The sequence below is a fragment of the Indicator indicator genome, chromosome 17 (assembly GCF_027791375.1).
Source record: "Indicator indicator isolate 239-I01 chromosome 17, UM_Iind_1.1, whole genome shotgun sequence".
Classification (NCBI taxonomy): domain Eukaryota; kingdom Metazoa; phylum Chordata; class Aves; order Piciformes; family Indicatoridae; genus Indicator; species Indicator indicator.
Genome location: NC_072026.1, coordinates 22,525,652 through 22,549,454, shown reverse-complemented (window position 1 = coordinate 22,549,454; position 23,803 = coordinate 22,525,652). Strand labels below are relative to the sequence as shown.

The window sequence follows — 23,803 nt, the reverse complement described above, 5'->3', positions numbered from 1 at the left end:
CCTCAGCTGCTCCTCACCAGCCCTGTTCTCCAGAGCCCTCACCAGCTTTGTTGCTTTTCTCTGCACCTGCTCCAGCACCTCAGTGTCCTTGTGGTGAGAGCCCCAAAACTGAAGGAGCTGTGGCCTCAACGGTACCCAGTACAGGGGCACAACCATTTCTCTGATCCTGCTGGTCACATCATTCCTGACCCAGGCATGATGCTGGTGGCCTTCTTGGCCACCTGGGCACACGCTAGCTCACGTTCAACCAGCTGTCAACCTGCACTCCCCGGGCTCTTTCTCTGCCGGGCAGCTTTCCAGCCACCCTTCCCCTAGCCTGGGTGCCGGGGCGCTCAGCTCGGGGAGGGCAGGGTGCCGGGTCGGGTGGGTGCTGGTGCAGAGCTGTGCGGGCAGGGGGCCGGGGCCGGGTGCCGGTGCGGAGCTGTCCGGGCGGGGTGCCGGGGCCGGGTGCCGGTGCGAAGCTGTCCGGGCTGGGTGCCGGCACATTCCGGGCAGGCGCAGTGGTGCCGGGGCGGCGGCAGTGCGCGCTCGGAGCCCATGGAGGCGGCGGGGCCGCAGGCAGGAGCGGGCCCCGCGGGGGAGCCGCAGGCGGGAGCCGAGGAGATTGACATGTCCCTGGGTAGGTCCGGCGGGGCGAGAGCCCCTGTCCAGGCGCGGGGCGGCGGGGCCAGGCCAGGCGGGGGGCGCTGGAGGGGCTCCGGAGAGGCGCGGGGCTCGGTGCGCCCGGCGGACCGGCCCTGGCCCCCGGGGTTTGCAGCACTCTGGGGCGGGGCAGGCAGGAGCGGGCCGAGGGGCGGATGTGGTCCCCGGAGCGCTGTTGGCCCACCTGCGCCCAGCTACGGAAGAAGGGGACAGGGCAGGGCAGGGGAGGGGAGCGGAGAGAAGTGAAGTCGGCTCCAAGCCCCTCTGTGCCCGGCGGGCGCCAGTGCCGCGGGTGGGGGAGGCGGACGCCAGGAGCCCGCTGCCGAGAGAGCTGCGGCCGTGCCCTGCCCTGCGGCCTATTTATAGCCTCTGCCCCTGCGCCCGCATTCCCTGGCACCGGGCACGGCAGCGCCGCGCAATCTGCTGCCCTTCCAGGGCACTCCGGCGGCCTGGGCTCCGGTGCTCGGCGGTGGATGGCTGTTGACAGCTCTGCAGCACTGGGTCAACTTCTTCACTGAAACCTTATGGCATTTCTCCCAGCAGTGAGCCACTTGTCAGGAATAGCAGAACACAGTCATAGAATGGTTGTGGTTGGAGAAGACCTTTAAGATCGTGGAGTCCATCCATTCTTTAACTCTATCAAGACTGAGGCTAAGCCATGTCCCTCAGCACCACATCTCTGCAACTCTGAAACACCTCCAGGGATGGGGATTCAGCCACCTCCCTGGGCAGCCTGTTCTGGTCTTTGAGAACCCTTTTAGTGAAGAAATTTCTTCTCATGCCCAACCTAAACCTGTCCTGCGGCAGCTTGAGGCCATTTCCTCTCATCGCTTGTTAGTAGAGAGAAGATACCAACCCCCACTTCAGTCTAACCTCCTTTCAGGGAGTTGCAGAGAGCAATGTGGTCTGCTCTCAGCCTTCTCTACACTGAACACCCCCAGCTCCCTCAGCTGCTCCTCCCCAGCCCTGTTCTCCAGACCCTTCCCCAGCTTGGTTGCTCTTCTCTGGACCTGCTCCAGCCCCTCAGTGTCCCACTTTGCAAATGTTTTCCACTACAAACTCAGAGTGTTCCCTGGTTGATACACCCTGGTTTAGTGGTGCTGTGAGCACCATTTATAGCAGTCTTGGGTCCCTCATTATCCACTGACTTTTCTCCACGGTGTTGCATGCCCATTTTCTATTCGCTGACCTGCCATACTCCCTTTGCTTCTGCTCTCCCTTAGTGTTTCCCTTGGTCACACATCCTGTGGTCCACCTCCGTAGTCAACCCATTAATACACCTTATTCAGGGCAGGAGAGAGAACTGGGAAAGAAGAGTCCAGGTAAAGAACTGATACTTTTACTGTCAGGTACTTTTTTTTCCTATGCTTTCAGATATATCGGGACTTAATTGAGTTTGCAGTCACAGGAAACTGCAGGAGTTACTCTAAAGCTGCTCTGATAGATCTGATTTTGTCTTGAGGGCATAGACATTCCTTAAGTGACCTCTGAGGATCCCTTCCATCACAGAATTGTCAGGGTTGGAAGGGAGCTCAAGGCTCAGCCAGTTCCAGCCCCCTGCAATGGGCAGGGACACCTCACACTAGAGCAGGTTACTCACAGCCATGTCCAGCCTGGCCTTAAAAACCTCCAGGGATGAGGCTTCCACCACCTCCCTGGGCAACCTCTGCCAGTGTCTCACCACCCTCATGGAGAAGAACTTCCTGATGTCTAATCTAAATTGCCCCTCCTTTAGCTTGGATCCATTCCCCCTAGCCCTATCACTACCTGACACCCTCAAAAGTCCCTCCCCAGCTTTCTTGTAGACCCCTTTCAGATATTGGAAGACCATAATAAGGTCTCTTCTCCAAACTGAGCAACCCCAGCTCTCTCAGCCTGTCCTCATAGGAGAGGAGCTCTGATCATCTGGGGCTGTTTAGTCTGGAGAAGAGAAGGCTGAGAGGGATCTGATCTGAGGGGTGGGTGTCAGGTGGAGGGGGCCAGGCTCTTTTTGGTGTTTCACAGCGATAAGCCAAGGAACAATGGGTTCAGACTTGAACATGGAAGATTTCAGCTCAGCATGAGGAGAAACTTCTTTACAGTGAGGGTGACAGAGCCCTGGAGCAGGCTGCCCAGGGCGGGTGTGGAGTCTCCTTCCCTGGAGACTTTCCAACCCCACCTGGATGCATTCCTGTGCAGACTACCCTAAGTGATGCTGCTCTGGCAGGGGGCTTGGACCTGATGATCTCTGGAGGTCCCTTCCAACCTCTGATACACTGTGAGACTGTGAGACTGTGACCTTTGTGGCCCTTCTCTGGACACACCCATCATATTGATGGGTGCAAAAGGCTCAACTCATACCCAAACCAAGACAGACACTGAAAGGTGACAGGCTGGGCACCTGAGCATTCATCTCCTCTCTGTTCCCAGTGAGCTCTTCCTTGCACTGTAGATATCCTTCCCTTGCATGCTGCTGTCCACTTTCCTGCAGAGCAAGCAGGGATGCTGCAGATCTGCTTCAGAGCAGCCTATGCCCCGAATAGCACATATCCCAGAGGCACACTTAGCTAAGAACAGTGATGTGTTCATGGCAAGAGCAGTGCCCAGCCTCTCTCCATGTGCTCTGCTCCTGGCAGGCTTGATGGAGGAATCACAAAAGCAGTCACGCACCTCATTCTTACATCAGCTCTGGTGCCTTGGCCCTGGGCTTTGTGTTCATTTGGGCCCAGGAGTTTCTTGATAGGAAATGACAAGTGGCAAGCACTGGAGGTATGATGGGCTGGCCATGACAATTGCCCATTGAGAGCTAATGGAACTTCTCTGCTTCCCCTCCAGTGATTCGTTCAGGAGCTGGAGTAGCCACTGACTGGAAAAGGCCTGATCTGGAGAGATCTTCTCTTGCTAGTTTGTTAAAGTTAGTACTTGCTAAATATATTCTATAGTGTTTGAAGTTAAAAGAAGAAATTAATATGGATTAACGAGGATATATCCCTTTGCCTTTTCTCTTTATCACAACAGCTTGAATTAAGATTCCCCTTGATTTCAGACCAGCTCCTTGAGAGCTGAGAGGCTTTGAGCTGTTTATTAGTAGCTTTCTGTATCTAAAAGTAGTTTGGACATGGTCCAGATACCTCAATTTCCAGTGCTGTCTTTTCAACAGTTAAAAACTTGTTCAGAATGGGCAGAGAATCATAGAATGGTCTGGGCTGGAAGGGACCTCCAAAGAACATCCAATCTGACCTCCCTGCAGTCAGCAGGGACATCCCCACCTAGATGAGGTTGCCCAGGGCCTCATCAAGCCTCACCTTGATCATCTCCAGGGATGGGACTTCAACCACCTCCCTGGGCAACCTGTTCCAATGTTCCACCACTCTCATAGTGAAGAACTTGTTCCTAACATCCAATCTAAATCTGCTCTGCTCTAGTTTGAAGTCATTGCCCCTGGTCTTATCCCAGCAGGCTTTTGCAAACAGTCTCTCTCCAGCCTTCAGGTACTGGCAGGCTGCTATTAGGTCTCCCCAGAGCCTTCTCTTCTCCAGGCTGAACACCCCCAGCTCCCTCAGCCTGTCCTCATAGCAGAGCTGCTCCAACCCCCTGAGCATTTTCATGGCTTCCTCTGAACCCTCTCCATCAGGTCCAGGTCCTTCCTGTATTGAGGGCTCCAGACCTGCACACAGCACTCCAGGGGAGGTCTCAGCAGAGCAGAGCAAAGTGGCAGAATCACCTCTCTGGCTCTCTGGCAATGCTGCTTTGGATGCAGCCCAGGCTGTGATTTGCCTTCTGTGCTGCAGTCTCACACTGCCTGCTCCTGGCCAGCTTCTCCCCCACCAGCACCCCCAAGTCCTTTTCCTCAGGGCTGCTTTCTATTAGAATCCTGTCAGGTGTGTTCTGGATGCTGCAGGTGGATCACCACCTTCCCTTCTGCTCTCTCCCCATGAAACACAGCACTTCAGTGCAGCTTAGGGCACATGCAGCTGGTGACAGCAGCATTGCTAGGGCACCACCTGGGAGACTTTGGCTGGGACTGAACTGGTGAAGCACAGCAGCAGAACATCCTTGGGAGAAATTTGGTGTCATCTTCTCAGTGCTTCTAATGCTGCTTCTCAGCAGCTGTGCTTCTCAGTGCTGCTAATGCAGTTTCAAATGAAATGTGTCTAAAATCATAGGGAAACCCAATTGGTTGTTTCTGATTGGATGTTAGGAAGAAGTTCTTCTTGAGGGTGGTGAGACACTGCAACAGGTTGCCCAGGGAGGTGGGGGAAGCCTCATGCCTGGAGGTTTTTAAGGCCAGGCTGGATGTGGCTCTGAATAACCTGTTCTAGTGTGAGGTGTCCCTGGCCATGGCAGGGGGGTTGGAACTGGCTGAGCCTTGAGGTCCCTTCCAACCCTGACAATTCTATGATTCTATGGAGGCTCTGTGCCTGGGGAACTGCATTTGGATGGTGTCTTGCAAAGAATGTGACAAACATCCTGCATTTCTCTGAACAGCTCAGTAGAGTACATTTTTCAGAGCTTCCTAAGAATAAGATTGGGTGAAGGGAGTTGAGGGACATTGGCAGGACATCCCAGGTCCATTTTGCTGCTATTTTATATCCCTTCTGTGGTGGGGTGGTGAAGGGTATGCAGAGGTGTGAGGTACCTGGTGCCAGCACTGGTATTGCAGCAGCACAGGAGCTGGCTGGTTGTGGAGAGCTGTGCAGAGTTCCCAGCACACCTTTGTGCTGCTGGCAGCAGGGCAAGCTTGGAAATCAAATCTATGTGTTCATCCTTGAGCAGGAGGGCTGGTTCCTTAACTGCAGAGCAGACAGGGAGAACCTAAGTGCTGCAGAGGAGACCCCTGAGTGGTCCTCTTGTAACTGGGATGTTCTCCCTCTCTGCCTCACCAGTGGCAGAGGCTGAGAGGTTCCTGATCAGGAGCACCTACCTCACAGAGTCAGAATATCAAGGGTCAGACCCTGAAGATTGTGGAGCTTAAAATCCAGAGTGCTGTAGGCATACACTGCACATCTTGCATCCCTTTGCTTTACTGCTTTTTGAGCCACAGAGGTTGATGGCTTCAGGCTTCAAGCTTCACCTCATACCATGAAGGGCTAGAAGCTTGCTCTGTGTTTTTAAAAGCACTGAGCAAAGACAAGCAGGTAGGTGACTCCAGGAGATGGGAATTGAAAGGAAACCATCCTGCAGGCTCCTGGTGAAGTATGAGTCTTTGCAGAACCGTGGTGTCCCCTTTTTTGACAGCTGTCCTGTGCAAGGGAGATTCCTTCCCTGCAGCCATCCCATTGCAGCCCTTGTTGCACCAAGCTTTAGTTTTCCCCTTTAGAGATGTAGGGACTAGGGACACATTGATCCCACTTGTGTCTGCAGGATGCTTGAGCAGTGTTTGTGTTGTTTATACACCAGGGACATGTCCTCTGCATGGGGCAGTGCCTGTGTCCCAGGCAGGCCAGAGGGAGCCCTTGGAGCAGCCATCACAGTGCAGGTGCACCCATGGGTGCTTCTGACTATTCTCCCAGCTCTGACCACCTTTCTCACAGTCTCCCAAGTCAGATGTTCTCAAGAAATGCTCTCTGCCCAGCACTGAGCCCCTGCTGTCCCTGCAAGGCATATTCCTGGGGAATCTGCCAGATGGGATCTGTCAGTGGGACACAGGGCTGAAATCTGTCCTGCACATGGTAGATAGGTGCTGGATAGCAGCACATTTTGAACTGATTTGCTGCACTCTAATCTCCAGCCTGCAGGAGCTGAGTCAGTTGATCCTCTACTTTCTGAGCTAAGCTTCAGCATTTATTGTCCATCCAGTGCTGATTACAGAGCCACAAGCTCTGTTCTCACTGTGGACAATTATCACAGAATCACAGAATGGTGGGGGTTGGAAGGGACCTGTGAAGGTCATCCAGTCCAACCCCCCTGCCAGAGCAGGATCACTTAAAGCAGGTCACATAGGAACACAGCCAGGTGGGCCTTGAAAGTCTCCAGAGATGGAGACTCCACCACCTCTCTGGGCAGCCTGCTCCAGGGCTCTGCCACCCTCAAAGTCAAGAAGTTTCTCCTCATGTTTAGATGGAACTTAGAATCATAGAATCAACCAGGTTGGAAGAGACCTCCAAGCTCATCCAGTCCAACCTAGCACCCAGCCCTAAGCAATCAACCAGACCATGGCACTGAGTGCCTCATCCAGGCTTCTGCTGAACATCACCTTCCTGGGCAGCACATCCCAATGGCAAATCTCTCTCTGGGAAGAACTTCCTCCTAACATCAGCCTGACCTCCCCTGGCACAGCTTGAGACTGTGTCCTCTCCTTCTGTCACTGGGTGCCTGGGGAGAAGAGACCAACCCCCACCTGGCTACAGCCTCCCTGCAGGTAGTTGTAGAGAGCAATGAGGTCTGCCCTGAGCCTCCTCTTCTCCAGGCTGAACACCCCCAGCTCCCTCAGCCTCTCCTCACAGGGCTGTGCTCCAGGCCCCTCCCCAGTTTTGTTGCCCTTCTCTGGACACAACATCTTGACTTCCTATGTTCCAGTTTGTGCCCAGTGCCCCTTGTGCTGTCACTGGGGACCACTGAGCAGAGCCTGGCCCCATCTCCCTGACCCCCACCCCTCAGATCTCTGTAAGCATTGATCAGATCCCCCTCAGCCTCCTCTTCTCCAGGCTAACCAGCCCCAGTAGCAAGCTCCAGACCTGGGAATGCCTGTTGGTAGGAAAGCACAGGGTTGATGTGTTCTCCCTTTGCCATTTTGGTCTAGATGACATCATAAAACGCCACAGGAGTGAGCAGCCAGATGCCAGCAGCACAGGAGATGGGCAGAGGCAGCTGGTGAAGAACAGGAACCTGGCGTACGGGTACGGGCGGCCGCGGTTCCGCGCCTGGACGCAGAGGAACCTGCAAGGTGGGTGAGCTCCTTGGGGTGCTGGAGGCTGGCCAAGCTGGAGAACACAGTTGTGGCACAAACCACAGCTCTCCAGTGCTTCTCCTCTCTAATTCCTGTGTGTGTGTGCAAGATGCCCTCGGGCTCTGAATAGCTTTTCTCTCTGACACAATGGAATATCAGGGCCCTTTCAGAGCATAAATTCATCCATCTCGCTCCCTTCCACCCTCTTCTGAATTACTGATGCAAAGTGACTTAATATCTATTCTCTATTCCCTCTTGGCTTTGCATATTTTAATTATGCCTTTTCCTAATCCTCCTTTCTTTTTTTTTTTCCCTTTTTTTCCCAGAGCACACTTAAATTACCTCTTCAGTAAATGCCTTTGATAGCTCAGTTATTGGAGCTAATTTGTCCTTTTTGGCAATGCATGCAATTTTTCTGCTGAGGTTTTCCACAATACCCAGTGATCAGACACTGATCTGCTTGCTTCCACCACCTTTTATCTACAGCCCCAACGTGAGCTGCTGCATTAAATGCTACCTCTCTCAAAATTCTGTCTTTTTTTTTTCTTTTTGTTGTTTTGTTTTCTTTTTTTTTGCCCTTTTTTGTTTTGTTTTTGGTTTTTTTTTTGTTTTGTGTTTTTGTTTTGTTTTGTTTTCTTTTGTTTGTTTTGTTTTCTTGTGTTTTTTTTTCTTTTTTTAATGACTGCTTAATCACCTCACTGAAGATTTTGGTGACCTTTTGCAGCAATCTCTTTGCAGTCTCCCTCTGGAGCACCATGTAAGCACATCAGAACAGTGGGATTGACAGATAAGGGATGACCTATGGATAGGATCTATCTTGACTGCCTTTGACACAGTCCCCCACAACATCCTGCTGGATTTGCTGGGTGGACTGTTCAGTGGGTAAGGAACTGGCTGGATGGTCACATCCAGAGGGTGGTGCTCAATGGCTTCAAGTCCAGATGGAGAGCAGTGACAGTGGTGTCCCTCAGGGGTCCATACTGGGACCTCTGCTGGTTAATATTTTTCTCAATGACACAGTGAGATTGAATGCACCATCAGCAGGGTGCAGATGACACCAGGCTGAGTGGTGTTTTCCATACACCAGAGGGATGGGACATCATCCAGAAGGACCTGGGCAAGCTGGAGAGGTGGTACCAGGTGAACCTCATGAGGTTCAATAAGATCAAGTGCAGGGTTCTGCCCCTGGGCTGGAACAATCCTCACTGTCAGTACAGACTGGGGGAGGAGGTGCTAGAGAGCAGCACTGAGAAGATGACACCAAATTTCTCCCAAGGATGTTCTGCTGCTGTGCTTCACCAGTTCAGTCCCAGCCAAAGTCTCCCAGGTGGTGCCCTAGCAATGCTGCTGTCACCAGCTGCATGTGCCCTAAGCTGCACTGAAGTGCTGTGTTTCATGGGGAGAGAGCAGAAGGGAAGGTGGTGATCCACCTGCAGCATCCAGAACACACCTGACAGGATTCTAATAGAAAGCAGCCCTGAGGAAAAGGACTTGGGGGTGCTGGTAGGGGAGAAGCTGGCCAGGAGCAGGCAGTGTGAGACTGCAGCACAGAAGGCAAATCACAGCCTGGGCTGCACCCAAAGCAGCATTGCCAGAGAGCCAGAGAGGTGATTCTGCCACTTTGCTCTGCTCTGCTGAGACCTCCCCTGGAGTGCTGTGTGCAGGTCTGGAGCCCTCAATACAGGAAGGACCTGGACCTGATGGAGAGGGTCCAGAGGAGGGTCATGAAAATGATCAGGGGGTTGGAGCAGCTCTGCTCTGAGGCCAGGCTGAGGGAGCTGGGGGTGTTCAGAATGGAGAGGAGAAGGCTCTGGGGAGACCTAATAACAGCCTGCCAGGACCTGAAGGGGGTTACAGAAAGGCTGCAGAGAGACTGTTTGCAAAGGCCTGCAGGGACAGGACCAGGGGTGATGGCTTCAAACTAGAGCAGAGCAGATTGAGATTGGATGTGAGGAACAAGTTCTTTACTATGAAGGTAGTGGAACACTGGAACAGGTTTCCCTGCAGGGAGGTCAGACTTGATGTCCTTTGGAGGTTCCTTCTGGCCTGGACCATTCTATGACTCTATGATTGCTGGGAGCAATCCTGCCTGTCTCTGATATGCCTCCCACTCTCACATTCTTGGTCTCCACTACATATTGCTTTAGCAAGAATTAAACAGAATGATGATAATTGCCCTTTGCACATTGATTTTTCTGTCAAAATCTGTGGCTTTGATATTCTTCCACACTCAAGCAACTGCTGCATTCAGAGTCAAATCAAATAAACAGAGTGGGACTTTTTAGCTGTTCCTTAGAAGAACTTTCTTGTTCATTTACAGAATTATTTCTGCTAATCTTAATATTTCTAAGCATTTAACTGAGTCTGAATTCAGCCCTGCCTCATAGAATCATAGAATTCCTTAGGTTGGAAGGGATCTCCAAAGGTCATCTAGTCTAACCCCCCTGCAGTCAGCAGGGACATCCTCCACTAGATCAGGTTGCCCAGAGCCCTGTTGAGCCTCACCCTGAGTATCTCCAGGGATGAGGCCTCAACTACCTCTCTGGGCAACCTGTTCCAGTGTTCCACCACCTCCTGGTGCAGAACTTGCTCCTAACATCGAATCTAAATCTGCTGTTCTCTAATTTCAAACCATTGCCCCTTGTCCTATCACTGCAGGCCTTTTCAAAGAGTCCCTCTGGAGCCTTCTTGCAGCCCCTTCAGGTGCTGGCAGGCTGCTCTGAGGTCTCCCTGCAGAACCCCACTGTGTTGTGAGGTGCTGATGTCAGTAGCAGCTTTGGGAAGCTCAGCACAGCTGGGAATTTAGCCCCTGAGCTTGCAGAGCTTCATTTCATTTTGGTCCCTGCTGAAATGTAGTCCCTTCCAAGGTGAGATGTGAGAACCATGGTCAAAATGACCACCACCAGAACAGCCCAGCACTGTGATGACAGAGGGTGGAGAAGGATATTTTGTTGCTTGAACCTGCAAGAGAATTCATGGCAGTGAAATGCTCTTATCCCTCCTGGAATATGGCTTAAACCATCTCCCCCATTGGGGAAAAGATCATTTTATAATGACAAGAAATTTGAATTTCAGATCTCCTCAGAAGCAAATAGAGCCTTGAGGCATTGAGGCTTCTCCCCAAGCAGGGCAGAGTCCCTTTTGTCCCACACCAGGCTCTGAGCCTGCACCTACACTGGGTGGAGGTGATGCTGCTGATGCTGTGAGAGTTAATTCAGATGTTCCTTAATCAATCTCTGCCACCTTTCTGCAGAGGTGGGACCTCCCACGTGTCACACATGGCAGAACCAGGCCTAGGTCCTCAGCTGGTGCACACAGGGTACCCCTTGGAGGCTGATGGCTGTCATCTGCCCTGCTGGGGTCTGCCTGAGTGCACTGCTGAGCAGAGGCTCCTCAGTGGGAACTGACTGACAGGGGGATGCTTTGCTGGCCAGGGCTGCCTTCTGCATCAGTCCCTCCTGTGGTACCAGTGAGGGAAAGGCAGCTAAGCTCAGTCTCTCTTGCTGCAGAGATGTCCTCTCCAGGGTGCAGGAGAGCTGTGTTGCAAAGCTGGGTGGCCTGCAAGCAGGGAGGGGAGACAGACAAGCCAAGGGTGGTTGTTGAAGGGAACAGGAAAGGAAAAAGCAAACCGTGGGGACACCACCAGGTGGGTTTAAAAAGGGCTTTTAGATACAGTGAGACCACATGTGGTCAAAAAAGCACAGAGTGCCAAAACTCAACTGCTTGGGAGGGGAACATTTAGACATCTGCACTTCTGCTGGGGAGGGGACGTCATGTGCAAGGGAAGGAACTACAAACAACAGTGCTGCATTTTCCTGAGCATCCCCAACCTGCACCCTCAACCACAGGGAGCAAGGCACCCAACCTCCTGCTCAGGGGGTGCTTCCCACAGGCCTGCCTTGGGGCCCTTTGGTTTGAGAGCTAGAGCAGCTCAGATCATCTTCACTTGCACCCCAGTGTCACCAGCCTGCCCTGGGTCTGGCCCACGCTGCACCCTGGGGCTGGAGCCTTCATGAATCACTTTGGTGGTGACCCCTGACAGCGGTGTCACTGCTGCCTCCCAGCACTTCACTTCTAATTGCTGCAAGTCATTATTAATTGCTGTGATCTAGGAATCAATGGCACAGGATCAATACCTGTGTCTGACTGCTCTGTGGTTTGTAGCAGAGAGGTTCTGCTCTACAGAATCACAGAACCATTCAGGTTGGAAAAGACCACTGAGGATCACCAAGTCCAAGCCAGAACTCTACAAGCTTCCCCCCTGTGGTAGTTTTAGGCTATGCCTTTAAATTTTTTTTCACAGATCTTGAACAGAAAGTAGTAGAATGTAAATAAATCACTAGTGGGTGTAAAAAAGGAAAATAATGATAGTTCTAAGCAATCCCATCAGAAAGGTAACAGACTTACACTAGATGTTCCAAAACTCTCTTCTCTTTTCTCACTTCCTGGGGCTGGGAGATGCTAACTGGCTTCTGCTTGACCTTGGCTGCATTGTTTTGGCTAAGTCTAACAAAATACCTCTCTGCTCCTTTCTCTTGTCCCTTTTGTGTACAAGGGGATAAGGGAGGTGTAGGGGCAGGGAGGGGGAAGCTATTGCATTCCCCTGGTCTTTGACCAGGAGGGTTCTTGTGCTGTTTATCAACTGTAAATACCTGTGAATATTGTATATTTTGTACACATTCATTGCATTTCATTGTAGAGTGTAGTTTTGCTTGTAAATACAGCTTTCATTTGCTTCCAACTGAGCTGATCTGGCAAATTTAATGGTGAAGGGGAGGAATATTCATAGAATCACAGAATTGTCAGGGTTGGAAGGGACCTCAAGGCTCAGCCAGTTCCAACCCCCCTGCCATGTGCAGGGACACCTCACATTAGAGCAGGTTGCTCACAGCCACATCCAGCCTGGCTGCAAAAACCACAGGGATGAGGCTTCCACCACCTCCCTGGGCAACCTGTGCCAGTCTCTCACCACCCTCATGGTGAAGAGCTTCTTCCTAACATCCAGTCTGAATCTCCTCATTTCTATTTTCACCCCACCACAACCCCTAAACCATATCCCCAAGCACCACATCCAAACCACCTTTAAACACATCCAAGGCTGGGGACTCCACCACCTCCCTGGACAGCACATTCCAATCCCTGACCACTCTTGGTGGCAAAAATTTTTTCCTAATGTCCAGTCTAAACCTACCCAGTGGCAGCTTGAGGCCATTCCCTCTTGTTCCCTCTATGGCCCAGGGTTTCACCCTGCTCCTGCTGCCCTCTGCCATGTGCTGATTCCTGCCTGATTTATGCACCCCTCTGAGCCTCTGTGCACGTTGCACTGGTACAGAGGCTTGGAAAATGCTTCTGATGGCTACAGAAGTTCATCAGGTGGAGTAATTAGGGCTTTAATGCCCTGTGCCTTCATCTGACAGAGTGCATTCCTCTAGCTCTGCACTGCAGCACACTTCACATTCAGAAACTGCCTTAGGGGAAAATGTTAAATGCAGGACAGGCTGCTGGATGTGTTTGTAGTGTAAGTGCAGTTGTGGACTCCAGCAGCAAGAGGTGCCCTGTTCAGTGTATGCAGTAAGGAAGGGTACAGAGTCATGGAATTGGAAAAGACTTTTAAGATCATCCAGTCCAAACAGTCTCTAACTCTACCAAGGCTGCTGCTAAGCCATGGCCCTCAGCACCACATCTTTGAAACACCTCGAAGGATGGGGATTCAGCCACCTCCCAGGGGAGCCTGTTCCAGCCTCTGAGAACCCTTTCAGGGAAAAGGTTTCTTCTAATGTCCAACCTAAACCTCCCCTGGTGCAACTTGAGGCCATTTCCTCTTGTCCTATCACTTGTTACTAGGGAGAAGAGACCAACCCCCACCTGGCTCCAATCTCCTTTCAGGGAGTTGTAGAGAGCAAGAAAGTCTCCTCTCAGCCTCCTTTTTCCAGGCTGAACAACCCCAGTTCTCTCAGCCACTCTTCAAGCTAAAACAAACAACCAAATTGTAAATTTTGATATATATTTATATATATATAAATTATGGCCCAGTCTTCACTAATCAAGTGCTCTAATGTGGGCACTGGGATTCAACAAGGGCAAGGGTAGAGTCTAGCACCTGGGAAAGAACAACCCCATTGAGCAGGAAAGGCTGGGAACTGAGCTGCTGGACAGCAGTGAAGGGGAAAGGGACCTGGGGGTCCTGGTGGGTGGGAGGTTGACCGTGAGCCAGCAATGTGCTCTGGTGGCCAAGGCCAAGGGCAGCCTGGGGTGGATTAGAAGGGCTGTGGTTAGAAGGTCAGAGAGGTTCTCCTGCCCCTCTGCTCTGCCCTGCTGAGGCCACATCTGGAATATTGTGTCCAGTTCTGGGTCCCTCAGCTCAAGAAAGACCTCAGGGAACTGCTGGAGAGAGTCCAGCACAGAGCCACAAAAACGGTGGAGTGGAACATCTTTGTTAGGAGGAGAGCCTGAGGGAGCTGAGGGCTCTGGAGCTTGGAGAGGAGGAGCCTGAGGGTGACCTCATTGCTGTTGCTAAAGATGTGCAGGGGGAGTGCCCAGAGGCTGGAGCCAGGCTCTGCTGGGGGATGCCCAATGCCAGCACCAGGGGCAGTGGTGGAAGCTGAGGCATAGGAAGTGCCATGGGAACAGGAGGAAAGATTTTGTCACTGTGAGGGTGACAGAACCCTGGAACAGGCTGCCCAGGGGGTTGTGGGGTCTCCTTCTCTGGAGATATTCCAAACCCCACCTGGATGTGTTCCTGTGTGATCTACTCTAGGTGACCCTTCTCTGGCAAGGGGCTTGGACTGAATGAGCTTTGGAGGTCCCTTCCAGCCCCTAACATTCTGTGATTCTGTGAAATAAAAATTATGGACCACTCTTCACTTATCAAGTGCTCTAATGTGGGCACTCAGATCTGTTCCAGGCTGCTGTGTGTTGGCCTCTGGCTGCTTGAGTTTCTTGCATGTCTGTATCCAAAGGCATCTTCCATTCACAGTTAACTCCCAGCAGTGAGAGCTCTGGCAGCAGACTGACGGCTTTCCTGATGTGAGCATGCCTGCCTTTATTAGGAATCCTTTCTGTATTCTCTCAAATCAAATAATGTGCTTGTCAGTCATACCTGAGACATTGGAAAGATCAATTATTTATTATTCTGCAAGATTCCTTTCTTCTTCTGCAATAAATGGCTTTGATTCTTGCACCACTCTTTATATTGCTGCTCCTGCAGCAGAGTTTTTGTCATCCACTGGCAAAACTGTCATCCTGACTTGGAGTTTTGAAGGGATGCTAAAACCAGGGGTTTGTTTTCACAGGACCTAAAGGTTTCAGAAGAGGCTTTGGACAGCAGCAGTTCAGTCGGAGGCAGTTCAGGAATACGATGCCCAGGCCCAGGAGAAAAGCTGCAGCTGCCTTCAGTGGAGTGAGCCCTTTGAATCGCCAGGTACCAGCTCAAGAGGCAGGGGCAAGGAAGGCACAGCCCTGTGGAAATCATACAATCTCAGAGTGGCTCAGGTTGGAAGAGACCTCAGAGATCATCTGCTCCAAGCCCCCTGCCATGGGCAGGGACACCTCCCACCAGCCCAGGTTGCTCAAGGCCTCCTCCAGCCTGGCCTTGAACACCTCCAGGGAGGAGGCAGCCACAACCTCCCTGGCTGCCTGTGCCAGAGTCTCACCACCCTTGTACTGAAGAGCTTCCTCCTCAGCTCCACTCTAACCCTGCTCTGCCTCAGCTTCAAACCATTCCCCCTTGGCCTGTCTCTAGACACCCTCAGGAAAAGTCTCTCTGCAGCCTTCCTGCAGGATCCCTTCAGGTGCTGTCAGGCAGCTCTGTGGTCCCCTTGGAGTCTTCTCCTCTCCAGGCTGCACACCCCCAGCTCCCTCAGCCTGGCCTCACAGCAGAGCTGCTCCAGCCCTTGGAGCATCTTTGTGGCCTCCTCTGGACTCACTCCAGCAGCTCTGTGTCCTTCTGCTGGGGACACCAGAACTGGAGGCAGGATTGGAGGTGAGGATTGAGCAGAGCAGAGCCAAGGGGCAGAATCTCCTAGCTTCAAACCATTCCCCCTTGTCCTGTCTCTAGACACCCTCATGAAAAGTCCCTCCCCCAGCCTTCCTGCAGGATCCCTTTATCTGCTGGGTTTTATAATCCTGGATCACCCCAAGGACCAGCTGACATAAAAAATTCACAAGCACTATCTTTGATATGCCTGTGCAGAGCATTTGTATGCGGAGGTGAGAGCAGACACATGCATAGAAAAAAGCAATGTTCCATTTGGTTTTAGGAGCTTCATGCTGGGCACCATTTTACTGAACCACTTCCCATGGGTTTCACTTTTAAAATGTCTTCTTAAGGGATTTAAAAACACTCCCATAAAAAATCCCATCTCAGCTAACCTTAACTGAGGAGGAATTATGTTAAGATTCACCACTGTTTGGCCTCCACCCAGAACATTCTCTGAGGTCCCAGGCTTCAGAGACACACTTTTCACTAGCAAGTGGATATCCCCCACCCACCCTGAAACATTGATTTCCAGGACTGTGGCAGCCATGGACCAAATTGCCCACAGGCTTCAGTGTAAAATGCAGTATTGCTTTTTATTTTTTTTTCATTCCTGGCATTCCCTTTTTCAGATTTAAATGCCTAGGTCTTCTCTCTGCTCAAAAACACCTAAGAAAAAAATACTGGAATATTTTCAGTTGGGTTTTGAGTTATTTTTAAGACTCAAGACATGGGCAGGGGAAAGCTGTGTTCAACATTACAGTGATTTCCACAGCTTCCTTCTGAGTGTTGCTAATATTAAACTGGCTTGGTGTAGAAAAGGAAAAATCACAGAATCATAGAATTATGTTGGTTGGAAAAGCCTTCTGAAATCATTGAGTCCAAACCTCAACCCAACACCACCATGGCCACAGGCTTCATGAACATCTCCAGGGATGGGGACTCCACCACCTCCCTGGGCAGCCTTGTGCCAAACCCTGACCACTCTTGCAGCAAAGACATTTTCCCTAATGTCCAAGCTAAACCTTCCCTGGCACAATTTCAGGCCATTTCCTCTCATTCTATCACTTGTAACTAGGGAGGAGATACCAACCCCCTCCTCACTGCAACCTCCTTTCAGGGAGCTGTAGAGAGTCAGAATGTTTCCACTTAGCCTCTTCTTCTCTAGGCTCAACACCGCCAGCTCCCTCAGCTGCTCCTCCCCAGCCCTGTTCTCCAGACCCTTCCCCAGCTTTGTTGCCCTTCTCTGGACCTGCTCCAGCTCCTCAATGTCCTTCTTGGAGTGAGGGTCCCAAAACTGAACACATGCCTGTATGAGAGGGGGTTATTTTTTCCTGCACAGCTGAAAGTCCACTCAATGAGGAGATCCCATATAAGCTTTTAAAAAGCCACCATGATGTCAGATTTAATGGCTTTGCCCTGGGGCTATGAAGAAGAGAGCCCTAAGCTCAACATGCATGTGCATGGAGTGTGGCTGTTCCTGAAAGGAAAATCTGCAGTGATTCAGATGTGAGAATCATAGAATCACAGAACTGTCAGGGTTGGAAGGGACCTCAAGGCTCAGCCAGTTCCAACCCCCCTGCCATGGGCAGGGACACCTCACACTACAGCAGGTTGCTCACAGCCACATCCAGCCTGGCTGCAAAAACCTCCAGGGATGAGGCTTCCACCACCTCCCTGGGCAACCTGTGCCAGTGTCTCACCACCCTCATGGGGAACAACTTCTTCCTAACATCCAATCTGAATCTCCCCACTTCTAGTTTTGCTCCATGTTGAGTGAGGCTGGGTATTAACAGAAAGGAATAAGCAGTTGCTAGGAGGCATAAATCTACAGCATCTTCCCTTTGGCAGGAATAAACCAAGTGGGAAGAATGTGGAAATGCGTCCCAGTTGGTGGGTGGTACCAGGGGGGTGGTTGTGCCACAGAAGTAAGCATGAGGGAGCCTGGGGCAGCTGGTACAAGCAATTGCAGAAGGACCTATACTGCTGGAGGCTCTTCTGATGGGCTTCATGCCTTTGGGCTTGGACCAAGCCATGCAGATGTCCAAACACCAAGACACCTGAGGAAAGCTATAACGCTTGGCTTGTGGCAGATTTGCTCTCTGGACTCTTTTTTTTTGTTTGTTTTTGGTATTTTTGCACCATCAGAATGCAACATTCCTCCTGCTCCTGGGGCTTTCATGCTCGGGAACCAAGGCACACACACACTGATGGCTGACAGGAATCTACATGCTGAGTCCAGATGTTGAGAGTAACACTGCTAGGTAGAGATATTCCAGCTGGAGATGCAAAAGGCCATGGAAGGGACCAAGTTTTAATATATTTAGCAATGAATCAGTGTCCCCTCAAGAAAATATTGAAGGACACTCCAAAAAAAATCACTTGCAGAGCAGAGTTGTTCTGTTCCAAGGCTGCAGAAGTGGCAAAGGAAGAGCAGTTGGGAGTGCAGAGCACACAGCAGGGAGCTGAGCCCTCTTCCAAGCAGTTGTAAGTGGTGTAGAACATGTCTGAACATGAGCCAGCAAAGTGCTCAGGTGGTCAAGAAGGCCACCAGCATCCTGGCCTGGATCAGCAATGGTGTGGCCAGCAGGAGCAGGGCAGGGATTGTCTCCCTGTACTCTGCCCTGGTGAGGCCACACCTTAAGTCCTGGGTTCAGTTTTGGATCCCTCACTCCAAGAAGGACATTGAGGGACTGAAGCAGGGCAACAAAGCTGGGGAAGGGTCTGGAGAACAGGGCTGGGGAGGAGCAGCTGAGGGAACTGGGGGTGTTCAGCCTGGAGAAGAGGAGGTTGAGAGGAGACCTCATTGCTCTCTACAGCTCCCTGAAAGGAGGTTGCAGAGAAGTTGGTCTCTTTTCCCTCGTATCAGGTGACAGAATGAGAAGAAATGGCCACAAGGTTTAGGTTGGAGATGAGGAAAAATGTCTTTGCTGCAAGAGTGGTCAGGGATTGGCACAGGCTGCCCAGGGAGGTGGTGGAGTCCCCATCCCTGGAAGTGTTCCAGAAACCTGTGGCCATGGCACTTGGGGCCATGGTTTAGTGGCCATGGTGGTGTTAGGCTGATGGTTGGACTCAATAATTTCAGAGGTCTTTTCCAGTCCAAACCATTCTGCTGTTCTATGTCTGAGAGCAGCCAGGGGAGTGCTGCAGTGTCAGCAATCAGCCCTGCATGGTGGAGGCTTGGATTTGCCCCTAGGCAGAGAAAACGCCAGAGAAGTGCCCAGGCAGAAGTGGGCAGGACAGCTACATGTCGCCTCTCGTGCTCACTCCCAATCTGAGCAGGGAGGCTGTGGCAGGGGTGGCAGGTGCTGAGCTCTTGCTGCTGTTTCAGGACAAGAACAACGATGCCTTTGCCAAGAGCAGCAGCAGTGGGCAGCCAGAGGGATGGCGACGGCCACCCCCAGGCCCCAAGAGATTCAGTGCAGCTGCTGCCATCACCCAGGCCTCGGGGAGAAGGTAAAAGTCTTTGGTAACTCTGGGCTTTCCCCTGGGCAGCTCCTGGGGCTCTACTCGTGGTCTGTGGCAGCTGGGAGGGGCTGCATCCATGAGGTGAGAAAAATCCCCCTGAGATGTTAGGAAAGCACCTGGGAACAAAACAGCCTGGTGGGAACAGTTGAGAATCCAGGTGCTGGGTCTGTTGTTGTGCTTTAGAGAGCATGAGGAACCTGACCAGGCATTGTTGTTAATCTCTGCCACTTTGGGGGAAGCTTTTGCAGGGTGAAAGAGCTTTTATTTTCACAAAGGGAGGAAGCAGAGACTGCAGCCATAAGGGACAGGCAGGCAGAGGGAGTCTGTCCCACTGAAGCTACACCCCAGGAGCTGTGAGGAAGGTGAGCTGCCAGATGCTGGGCGTGGCCTCGATGCCTGTTGGTCTTTGTGTTCTCTGAGTTAGAAAGAAAGCAACCCCATCTTTGTCTGAGTAGAGCAGGGACTGCTGACCTCCAGGGTCCCTTCTGAGCAGGTTTTTTTCCATTTGTAAGGAACAGAGTTCAGAACAGACAACATTTCATGTGCGCAGAAAAAGAAATGCCTCTGAAATGCTTTGCTGGCAGAAAAACATGAGGGGCTGAGCTGGGTTACACACAGCCTCCTCAGCCTCATCTGCTTTTCAGTACCACACTGGGTTAGGTGTTTGAGTGCTATCCTTCAGGAGAGACGTGACATCATAGCCAGCTCTGTGCTTTCTCTCTCCCCTCTGCTGAGCAGGGGACCAGGCTTCCAGCAGAAGCGGATGCAGCAGCGGTTCAACAAAGCCAACTTTCAGAGAGGGGTCAGTATCCAGACAGCTTTTCTGCACCCTGCTGATGGTGACAAGCCTTTCACAGATTGATAGAATGGGTTGGGTTGGAAGGGACCCTAAAGATCATCTGCTTCCCACTCCCCTGCCATGGGCAGGGACACCTCCCACCAGCCCAGCTTGCTCAAGGCCTCATCCAGCCTGGACTTGAACACCTCCAGGGAGGAGGCAGCCACAGCCTCCCTGGGCAACCTGTGCCAGTGTCTTACCACCCTCACTCTAAAGAATTTCTTCCTCCTCTCTATTCTCAGTCTCCCCTCTTCCAACTCAAAGCCATTGTCCCTTGTCTTGTCACTCCCAGCCCTTGGCAAAAGTCCCTCCCCAGCTCTCCTGGAGCCCCTTCAGGTCCTGCAAGGCTGCTCTCCCTGGAGCCTTCTCTTCTCCAGGCTGAACAGCCCTAACTCCCCAGCCTGTCCCTATAAGGGAGGTTCTCCAGCCCTCTGATCATCTTTTTGGCCTTCCCTGTACCTTCTCCAGCAATTCCATGTCCCTCTTACACTGGGGACCCCAGAACCAGATGCAGTGCTCATGAGAGCAGAGTAGAGGGGGAAAGATCACTCTCCTTATCCTGCTGGCTTTTCATTTTAGTGGCCTTTTCCCAGTGTTATCTTTGCTTCCAAAAGTAACAGAGAGAAATGGGTGGCTTCAGCAATGAATATATTCCTAGCAGTATTCCTACATTCCTGTTTTTTTCAGGACAGCCAATTTTGAGTGTAGCTTAATATCCTGTCAACTGAAAGAGAAAATCTGGGAAGGTGATAAAAGTAAATTGTGCACAAGCAAGGTAAAGTAAAGCCAGCAGGAACCCCCAGATTAGCAGATTTCTGGAGAGCATGCAAAGAAAGAGCTGTTCAGGTAGCCCAGATGAAGCCCTGGGGAAGAATCACTGTTTCTGAAAGCTGATTTTTGGCTTTTTTTTTTTCCCTTTGAGTCTATTTCCCAGCAGATGGATGCTAATGGTCAAGCAAAACCAGTGAGGCTGAGAAGGTAATTGGTGACCCAAGGCACCCTGCAAGCATGCCATGTTCTTTCAGGCTGGAATCCAAGCTGGCTGCCTCTCCCTGTCTTGGCAGGTGGAAGGTGAAGCCCAGCCCTGCGGCGGTCCTGACGGTTTCCGTGGCTAATCCCCAGGCAGGCCAGAGCGGAGCGTAAGTGACCGAGGGGCTTTGGAGGGTGGGAGCCCCTCAAGAGCCACTGCCAAGCCCTTTAGCAGCACTGCAGCATCCCTGCTGCCATGCCACCTGCACAGTGAGTGGATTCAGACCCAGAGTGGTTAGCAAATGATGTCCCCTTCGCTTTCTGGCATATGAGGGAGACCTGGACAGAGTGAGAGCTGGGCAGAGAGGAACCTGATGAGGTTCAACAAGGATGAGTGCAGAGTCCTGCACCTGGGCAGGAAGAATAAACTGCAACAGGACAGGTTGGGAGGGCATCTGCTGGAGAGCAGCCCCAAGGAGAAGGACCTGGGGGTGCTGATGGGCAGCAAGTTCTGCATGGCACAGCAATGTGCCCTGGGGGCCAAGAAGGGCAAGGGGGTCCTGGGGGGCATTCAGAGGAGTGTGTCCAGCAGAGCCAGGGAGGTTCTCCTCCCCCTGTACTCTGCCCTGCTGAGACCTCAGCTGGAATATTGCATCCAGTTCTGGGCTCCCCAGTTCATGAGGGACAGGGATCTGCTGGAGAGAGTCCAAGGGAGGGCTCCAAGGATGCTGAAGGGCCTGGAGCACTGCCTGGGGAGGAGAGGCTGAGAGCCCTGGGGCTGTTTAGTCTGGAGAGGAGAAGGCTGAGAGGGATCTGATCAATGTCTATCAATAGCTGAGGGCTGGGGGTCAGGAGGGAGGGGACAGGGACAGGCTCTGCTCAGTTGCACCCTGGGATAGGACAAGGGGCACTGGATGGAAACTGCAGCACAGGAGGTTCCACCTCACCATGAGGAGGAACTTCTTCACTGGGAGGGTCCCAGAGCCCTGGAGCAGGCTGCCCAGAGGGGTTGTGGAGTCTCCTTGTCTGGAGCCTTTCCAGCCCCATCTGGATGTGTTCCTGTGTGACCTGTGCTGGATTCTCTGGTCCTGCTCTGGCAGGGGGCTTGGACTCGATGATCTCCGAGGTCCCTTCCAACCCCTGACATCCTCTGATCCTGCGAACTTAGCCAGGCTGCTGTGAGACATGCCATGGGATGGATGGGATGTGCAGGTGTCTCCTTTGCTCCCTGATGGTTTGGAGACGACAGGGAGGGAGCTCCTTTAGCATCCTGAGTGACTGCAGACCTGTGCTTTCCCTAGGCCTGGGTACCAGCGCCCATTCCTGCGAAGCCAGAGGGCCCCTCCACGGCTGGCCAAGCCCCAGCCCAAGGGGGTGCTGCTGAGGTTCAACTTCCGTGCCATGGCCAACCAGGTAGAGGACTGTCGATGGGCCAGGAGGCACCTTGCAGCCTGCAGCAGCCCTGCCACTAAGCTGCTAACATCACGCTCAGGTTTTGGGGGCTGCCAGCTGGGTTTGTCTAGCATGACCCAGCAGGAGGGCCCTGCCACTGCCTTGGCTGGGGGGCTCACACAACTGAAGGCACCTGAGAAGACTGTTCAACAACTACAGACTCAGCCCAGTTTCCCACACTCTGTTGGCCCCTCTTGGCCTGTCTGTGTGCTTGCTCATAGCAGGGAGATGCTGCTTGTGAGCGCTCCTGGCCAGGGAACCCGTTTCACTGCCAGTGCTCCCCACTTGCCAGAGACACCTTTTAGGCTCTGCTCTCTCTTTGCTTTGGTGACCTTCTTGGTGCCAACGAAGTATTGTCCAAGAGCCCTGGGGGCAGGCCAGAAATCTTCCTCCCCCTTCTTCGCTGACGGTGTTTCTTACCTGGACAGTTTGGTTGTACTCGGTGCCTTGTGCTGGAATGCCACCTGCTTGCTCCTGCTCGTGCCAAGGATGCCCAGCGCCTTGGTGCTGGGTGCTGTTTGCCAGCCTGCTGAGCTCCTTGTCCCCGTGTGCTGAGTGGTGTAGTGACTAACCAGCTGGCAAGCAGCGTCCTGGCCCCTGGGGCTCTAATCCATATCCACTGTGTGGCTGTGCCCTGCCCTGGGGCACGGCCCTGACTGGCTCTCCTTTCCCTGCAGACCAGCCTGACGCTGGATGAGAGGTTCTCTGGGCTGAGGAACCGGCGGCGCTTCCCGGCGGCCTGCAGCTCCGGCCGGACGGTCACCATGGCCTAGCAGCGCTGCTCGCCCGGCCCCTGCCCACAGCGGGGTCCCTGGGCACCTCAATAAAGCTCTGTAGATTTCCTCTGAGATAGCTGCTTGGCAGCGTGCCCCTTTCCTTCCTTACCTGCAGAGTGAGCGAGTGAGTGAGTGGTGAGTGCAGGGAGGAGGCAGGATGCTCTAGAGCTGGGGCCAGGATGCAGGGCAGGTGGGATGTGAGCAGGACGGTGGAGGGGGATGAGCAGAGATGGAATTGCTGGGAGCGCTCTGCTGGGGAGCCGTGGGGCTGGCACTGGCCCTGGCCCCTTGCCAGGACATCCTGTGCTGCCTGGGGTGCCTCCTGCAAGAGGAAGGGTGACCAGCTCCAAGCCTTCCCTGCATTGTGCTGTGGGTGGGACAGGGTTGAAGATGCTGTGCCTGCCTGTGTGGAAGCAGAGCAGTGTGGTGGGTTGAAATTTCCCCCCCAGCATTAGCTTTGCCAGGCCAGCTCAGTTGGAAGCAAATGAACAATGTATTCACAAGCAAAACTACACTCTAGGGTGGAATGCAATGAATATGTACAAAATACGCAATATTTACAATATTTGCAGGGATTTACAACTGATAAACAGCACAAGGACTCCCCTGGCCAAAGACCAGGGGAGCTGCAACAGCTTCTTCCCTCTGTCTGCTCCTCTCCCTACCCCCCTGAACACAAAAGGAACAAGAGACAGAGCAGAGAAGTTGTTCTTAATACCAGTCATGACAGAGCAGTGCAGCCAAGGTCAGTAAAGCCAAGAGAAGCATCATCCAGAGCCAAAGAAGTGAAAAGAGAGAGATTGTTTTGCAAACTA

General features: G+C 52.6%; 1 protein-coding gene across 1 annotated transcript; it reads left to right on the top strand.

The window, feature by feature from the left end:
* Nucleotides 1-537: 537 nt before the first annotated feature.
* On the top strand, nt 538-22,985 carry LOC128972549 (UAP56-interacting factor-like). Its single transcript, XM_054388589.1, has 9 exons — nt 538-619; nt 7,364-7,507; nt 14,803-14,930; nt 18,817-18,941; nt 19,692-19,755; nt 20,714-20,769; nt 20,856-20,930; nt 22,062-22,173; nt 22,890-22,985. The coding sequence occupies exons 1-9, from the start codon at nt 538-540 to the stop codon at nt 22,983-22,985; spliced, it is 882 nt and encodes a 293-aa protein (XP_054244564.1).
* Nucleotides 22,986-23,803: the final 818 nt, after the last annotated feature.

Bases quoted from the DNA above. Each gene is read 5' to 3' on its own strand.
- LOC128972549 (XM_054388589.1), top strand. From the start codon at position 538: ATGGAGGCGGCGGGGCCGCAGGCAGGAGCGGGCCCCGCGGGGGAGCCG. The intron at 620-7,363 runs GTAGGTCCGGCG...ATTTTGGTCTAG, and splicing joins GGAGATTGACATGTCCCTGG to ATGACATCATAAAACGCCAC. The intron at 19,756-20,713 runs GTCAGTATCCAG...TTTCCCTTTGAG, and splicing joins AAGCCAACTTTCAGAGAGGG to TCTATTTCCCAGCAGATGGA.